Here is a 6,986-nt window from a genome sequence, read left to right as displayed (position 1 = left end):
GAATGTGCTGGGATTTTTTTTTCCCTTTCATAATCAGACATCCATCTCTGCGTCTGCAGCGACCAACTTTAGAACCATGATGAGACTTGCAGGAAGTGGATGGTCCAGGTCGTGAGGTATGATGATGCCGGCTGAAAGGGTCGCTGGTTGTAGAGACTTGGAGGCTGATTTATGAGGTTTACCAGACGCAATGAAAAGTGGTGCTCGAGGGGGGAAGGGTCTTTGTAAGAACTTATCTGTCTGTAATTTATCACACTACCACTCCCCCGCCGACCTTTTCCCACACACTGACCTGTGAGCTGGGTACCAAACACGGTTCAGATGAAATGGACACTGTAGCCTGTAAGCGTGCTTGAAGCCAGTGGCATTGTGGGTAATGGATACCCGTTTATTTTACTCCATAAGAACTGAAAATGAGTGATCAATCAGAAAGTAATTACGCCGTGGTGGTCCGGTTGATGGCTTTCAAAGTGCATGTCTATTACCAAGAATACAGCCGTAGCAGTTAACAAAGTGCAGTTGGTCTCAGCCACCCTCTCAGGCGGCTCTCTCTCTCTCTCTCTCTCTCTCGAAGCCTGCAGTGCTCCAAAGGCTCACATGACTATCTGTTCATCAAGATCAATTTAGTGTGAAAAATGAAACTCAAGCTGTAATGCTTGAGTTTAGGTTTTGCTAGTTAAAAATCAATTTTTCTAACATTAGCGATGTGTTTAATCTATTATTAATAACTCCAGTATTGTCTTGTTTCAGTGAGTGGTTATAGCATTTCCACAGCTCATTTGCTCCCTCACCCAAATTATTAAAATAACATTTAGCCACACTCGCTAGCTCTCCTCGACTCAAGCTACTGCCACATAGACACTCCAATACTGATGTACAATATCATGCATAGGCATCAACAGCTGAGGTAACTATGTACAAACATCTCCGTACTTGCTCGTATAGCATTGCAGATGAGATATCGAATATCTGTATCACCGTTTCTCCATCACTTCCTCTCCCACTCTTGACCGCCTGATTCAGTCCCTCCCACACCATTTATGACTCCTCACCTTTCTCCGACTATGAATAAAACAACTTGTGTTGAATAATGTGTTCAGATATTAGGTAGAATGCGTGTTGAACAAAGGAAAAACGAGTTTCACTGGGGTTCATCTGGGCCTGATTCTCTGCTCTCTGCTGCTGCTGTTCTGCAGGTCAGGACAGAAGACTGTGAATTTGCATAAAATCAAGTGGTGCAGGACAGAAACATGAAATGGAAAAAACAAATGGAATTTAAGTAATGCATTTGTAGCTTCAGGTTTGGCTCTAAAAGTTGAGTTTTGGCACTGCTAAGCACAGATACACCTGTGTGTTTATTCAGCTTGCTTGAACACGTTATAACTGTGAACATGTTGAATAGTGAAGCTTGTTTTTTTTGCACTAGGCTTTGTAATATGACTAGCTCGGTACCCCTCTGCAGTCAGTTTTGCTCAGCAGGGCTCAGCTGTCAAGTTTGCTATTATATATGTGCAACGTCTGCTTATACTATGAAAAGAAAAACAGTCAAATAAGCAATCATTTAAAGGCAAAGTCCAGTTAGACTTCAAGCTCGTTGAGATTCTTCTGGAGCCTATCCCAGCTGTCATTGGGCGAGAGGCGGGGTTACACCCTGGACTGATCGCCAGTCAATCACAGGGCTGACACATAGAAACAGACAACCTTTCACTCTCACACCTGCGGGCAATTTAGAGTCACCAATAAACCTGACGAGCATGACTTTGGACTGTGGGAGGAGTACCCGGGAGGAACGCACGCATGCAGGGGGAGAATATGCACACAGAAAGACCAAACCGCAGTTCGAACTAGGAACCTTCTTGCTGTGAGGCAACAGTGCCAACCACTGCTCCACTGTGCAGCCTTTGATGAGATTCTTTTCACTTTTTATATGTTTGGACGTCCTACAATAATTAAGACGTGTTAATGTTGTAACACAGTCGGTTAGGTTTAGAAAAGGATTAAGGTCTTGGTTTATATTTGTACAAATTTACATATGTAAGTTATCTGATGCATGTATATTACGCAACATGTGTAACTAAAGGATGAGCGGTCCAATGTATGAGCGTCCCATGGAGCAGGGAAATTTCGCACTCCTCCTACATGGTCACCTGACTTTAACGGGAAAAACAAAACAAAAAGTTGGAGGGTGGCACAAGCAATCAGAAATGACACTTAAAGGGCCTTCAGCATCCTCTTTTGAGCATTGGGCAAAGCTGCAGTACTTGATAAGATAAGAGCGACAACGGGCCCCCTTTAATCCCAACATGGCTATGGGGTACAAATTAAGGAAGCAAGCAAAAGGAGGAGAAACAAAGAATAGCATCTGTGAGGGACAGTTCCATTGTTGGGAAGTAATTGTGCAGTCACAAGACAGTGATCGATCAATAATAAATATATGAATAATTCATTTCCTACCAGTGCATCTCAATTAACCCCTAAGAAACAGAACAGGTTGTTTCTCAATCAGGGGAGAGAAAAGCAGAAGGAGGAAACACATTTGTAACAAAACGGCAATTAATGGTGTTTTATTAGGGAGAGAGAAGCGGGTCCTGTTGTGCAGAGCTGCAACTATCGAGCCGAGTTCTTCTCGTTAATTATTAATCACAACCACCTGTGTATTTCTTGTGACTAATGTTGTCCAATCAGCAGGCCACTGCCTCTGTAAGCAGAAGAACAGCCATCCCAGTCAGTATGGGATTACTTCACGCATCAATTACTATATATTTATGGGATGGAGATAATAAAAAGTTCACTTAAATGCACTAAAGCAGCATAACTTGTTTGTATGGATTGACTGTGGAGCACTTGTGCAGTGATCAGCCAGCGTGGCTCATCAGATACTGATTTGTTCTTTAAAGTGATAATCTCGAAGATCTCAGTTTCGTTCTCTTTGGCGGCACCTATAGCGATAAACTGTAATTGTGGGAGCACACTTACCCAGATATCCCTGGGTAAGCCTTCATCTGAGCGTCGAGTTTGTTTATTTTTGAAGTTGTATCTGTAGTCATCGATCTTTTCTTTGTTTGTTCAGCCATAGTAGATTACTGTTTACTCATAACACTTGCTGAGACCAGAAAAGCAGCCGCTTAGCTCCGCCTACCCTCTCTGGCAGACCAACCACTGCTGGGTGATGGAAAATGTGTCACTAACTGGGCGCCGCTTTTGATTTTTTCAGTGAATGTCGCACCAGACACCCAGTCTGTAATAATGCGAATGCAAAGGCTTTCAGTGGGCCATAGGCTCAATCACCATTGTGTTACCTCATTTGGCGATAGTGACTACATGAAAATCCTCGAGATTATCACTTTGAAGTTCCCATTAAACGGCTAGCATAATGCTACATTTTGTGTTCCCTTTGAAAGCAGTTAGCAGCAAAGGGACTTGCTGCTGACATTGATTGAAATAAACAGTAACCAAAAGTGCTGAAAGTGAAAACATTCGGAAACAAAGCAATGAAAACCAACACGTGCTATCTATCAGGTCTGATCATCGTGCAGTAGGGAAATTAAATTTTAAAAAAGTGATTCATTGAACTCAAAATTGGAATACGCCCAAGTGCAGGATGAGCCATTAACAGTTTTAAATGTTATCCAGGAAATTACAATTTCTAAAATATCATAAAGAACAATCAGACAATGAGCATATGACCCATGTGATCTAATATTCAAACATCCATTCTGATATCATGGGAGCTCTAATTGCTCTATAATTTCCTCATATTATGATGTATTCATTCATAAACACACATGCAGCTTTTCCCTCAGATATGACATCCCACTTGGTGTTCTTATATTCTGTTCTGTTTTTCCTCAGCAGGTCTGATTTGTTATTTGTATATAATGATGTGCACCTGTTGTCACAATCACTGAGCATGTGCAGCTTGAATCCTGGTTACGAGTAAAATACTATTTTTCCCTGTGTGTGTGATCCACTTTCAGTTGAACAGCACAGAAAAGGTTCAAATGGAGGAAGTCATGGAACATTATTCCAGCAAACCAAAACACCAAAATGGTGTCAGCCTTAAAACATAAACTGGCTGAGCACCAACTCTTCTGCCCTGAACCGGCTGAATTTTAAAAATAAATCCCCAATTCAGATTTCATTCTCTGTTACCTGTCCTTAATCTCAGAGTTCTGCCTTTATTCTATGGATTCCATCATTCCTCAGCGCTTTCAAATGCTCATATAATGCCCTTTATCCTCCTCTATTGATAAGGCTGTAATGAGACAGTGTAAAAAATTCCAGAGCAATTAGAGCATTAATGGATTTGTCAGTGAAACTGGAGAGTGTGAATTACCATAAGTATAGCTGACGCCATCTAGCGGGAGTCTCATCCGGCCAACTTTGTGAGAAAGAGAGAGAGAGAGAGAGAGAGAAAGAGAGAGAGAGAGATACTGTATGTGTTAAGGTAAGGGAGGGGGAGAAGGAGTATTTGCTGGCATGTTTCCCCTCCTGCCCCAAACACTCTGACCCCTTGATTCCCAATTAAGGAGCTAGTCAATGTAGCAAATGAACTGGCAGGATGGAGAGAGAGCTCCCCGATGTTTTAAGGACATATTGGCCTCTTCACATAAGACAGAGCAAAGCCAAATGGGCTCCAACTCAAACGACCTCCCTCTGAAACTATTTGATTTGCACATAACCGGGAGAGTGCGACTAATCAAATTTCCGGACATACAGAGGCTCGGTGATTCATTGAGAAAAAAAAAACAAAAACACGAGAGACAAAGTGTGGAGCTGTGCGGCTGTAGCTGCTGGCATTTCTCATTTCAATACAGATACAAGCAGCTTTACGGCTGCGCTGAGGGCGCTTCAGACGCGTCCGGAACGGCGGATGCTCCTGCGCTGACTGCTCAAGGATTTTTCGCAGGGGAGTCGTGTTCGGAGGAAACTGCTTATATTGACGTCAAATGGATGTGTGAATGACTTTACCGCATGTGCTAGTATGACAGAGAGGAGACCGGAGCTGCCAGATCTGACCAAATTAGCACCGAAATCCTCAGCAGACATTAACCTGGGAGACCGCCGCCGGGCTTCCAATTAGCCCAGACTGTAAGATATGATTATATTTTAAACTTTAATTGATGCTCGGCTGCTCCAACCTCGTTGTGAATTCATGATTTAGTTGTGAGGGGGGAGAGAGCGACGCTGCTGCATCCCGCTGCTGACAGAGAGACCACTTGTACCGCCGTCACAACTGTGCCAAGAGACAGGGAGTCTTTGAAAGCCACCGAAGCGGACCCGACCGGCATATCAATCAGCGTCCCGGAGAGCCGCTCGCTGCGATCGCACCGGCGCTAAAAGGCATTGTATTTACCGGCTGTGTGTGCGTGCGTGTGTGTCCGTCTGCGTGTGTGCGTGTGTGGGAACCAGAGAGGGGGAGATGGCACTTTTCCCGTCAACAGCAACAGTCAGTGGCAAACAAATGTAAAACCCAGTTTGCCTCGTCTTGCCACGGGTGCGCACCGGCGAAGCGGCGCAGGACCCGCAGGATCATCGATTCGCACTTTGAGATCTTGCGCTGCGTATGTGACCAGAGAAGAAAGGGAGCGGGAACAGTGGGATTAGGGGGTGATTCTTTCTGAACAAAAGACTCAAATAATTTCACTATGAACACCAGGATGCTGTATTTGCTTGTTTCTTCTGCGGCATTTTTTGCTGGGCTGCAGTGCGCCTCGCCAAGGACCACAGCGGGGATGGATATCCCCACAGCCGGCTTCAGCAACATCAGCGGCGGCGGCGGCGGTGGCGGCGGTGGCAGCAGCGGAGAAACAGGGGGTAAAAGAGACTTGAACCAAACCATAAACTCCAGGCTCAAGAGGAAAACACTGGCTGTGGATTTTGCAGTCCCTTCTCTTTTGCGCTATTACCTGGCGGAGTTCATAAAGAGACCCCTGAACGGAGACTGCCAGACTTTTAGCGGATGTTACATGGTGCGCGCAAACTTGACAATGCACTGCATACCTTTGCAGAAAACCATTGCTACTTTTGTGGACTCCAAGTCTGCTGCGGACCCCGCACAGAGGAACACGTCTGGTGATGGACAGCTCCCTTTCTTCCAGAAGCGGCCGCTGTCCAAAGTTCTGAAATTGGGTTTGACGAAAGCCAGCAGGAAATCAAACCAAGTTGTGGTGGAAATAGGAGAGGATATAGTGAGGACGGGATGTGGGGGGCTGTCTGTGTACGAGGAGGCCCCGGTGCTCACACTGGAAATGGACCTCACAACTATTCTGGAGTGGTGGTTGGGGGCAGAGGGGGGCCGGCTCAGGGTCCGGCTCATGCCCGAGAAAAAGGCGCAGGTTCCTGGGATAGAGGATCGCTACACAGCGGCCATACGCGCTGCAGACCCCCGCCTCTTCCTTCAGATATCCTCTCGGGGTGAGTTTGTCTCCATCTCTCCATCCCTCCTTTTCGCTCTCACCTCTCCACATGTTGTTCTCTCACACCCCCACATGTGCACACACACACACACGCACGGACTCATCGGGCCTAATTCATGTTGCTCCGTCACGGTTGTGATTTAAATTCTGCTGTGATTAATTTTTGATGCTGAATCCAGTATGCCTAGACATGCGTGTTTCTTGTGCTCGGGCTGGCTTTCATGGTGAAATGAACGGGTAAAGAAATCTCAGCAAATGCAGAAAAGCTGATTTTTTCAACGGTCTTATGGGAAAAATAATGACTGATGTGAGTGTGTGTGTGTGTGTGTGTGTGTGTGTGTGTGATACTTTGGGAATCCATGCATTTATGTTTGTTGCTGTGATCCAGCGGACTCTCCAGACTCCTGCTTCATTATTGATGCCCAGAGCAGCGCTGAGAGACGAACTGCATGTTGATTTAATTCCCAAACTCTTTGATTATTTCCAGTATGGGATCCATGCTGAGTGTATGCAGCCCCTTCAGAGGTTTCTCTAGTTAACAGTTCTAAGAAGTTAATTATTATTTCA

General features: G+C 45.1%; 1 protein-coding gene across 1 annotated transcript in view; it reads left to right on the top strand.

Annotated features, from left to right (window-relative positions):
* The first annotated feature begins 5,183 nt into the window (after nucleotides 1-5,183).
* alk (ALK receptor tyrosine kinase) overlaps nucleotides 5,184-6,986 on the top strand; it is a 408,113-nt gene continuing 406,310 nt past the window's right edge. Inside the window, exon 1 of the mRNA XM_069661200.1 lies at nucleotides 5,184-6,417. Within this exon, the coding sequence (XP_069517301.1) occupies nucleotides 5,649-6,417 (769 nt within the window). The 5' untranslated portion in view covers nucleotides 5,184-5,648. The remainder of the gene's footprint in view (nucleotides 6,418-6,986) is intronic.

Source organism: Semicossyphus pulcher, unplaced genomic scaffold (assembly GCF_022749685.1).
Source record: "Semicossyphus pulcher isolate SPU_LCO1_2020_fin unplaced genomic scaffold, fSemPul1.0.p SCAF_14, whole genome shotgun sequence".
NCBI classification, from domain to species: Eukaryota; Metazoa; Chordata; class Actinopteri; order Labriformes; family Labridae; genus Semicossyphus; species Semicossyphus pulcher.
The sequence above is the reverse complement of the archived record's forward strand: the minus strand, read 5'-3'. Positions and strand labels throughout refer to the sequence as shown.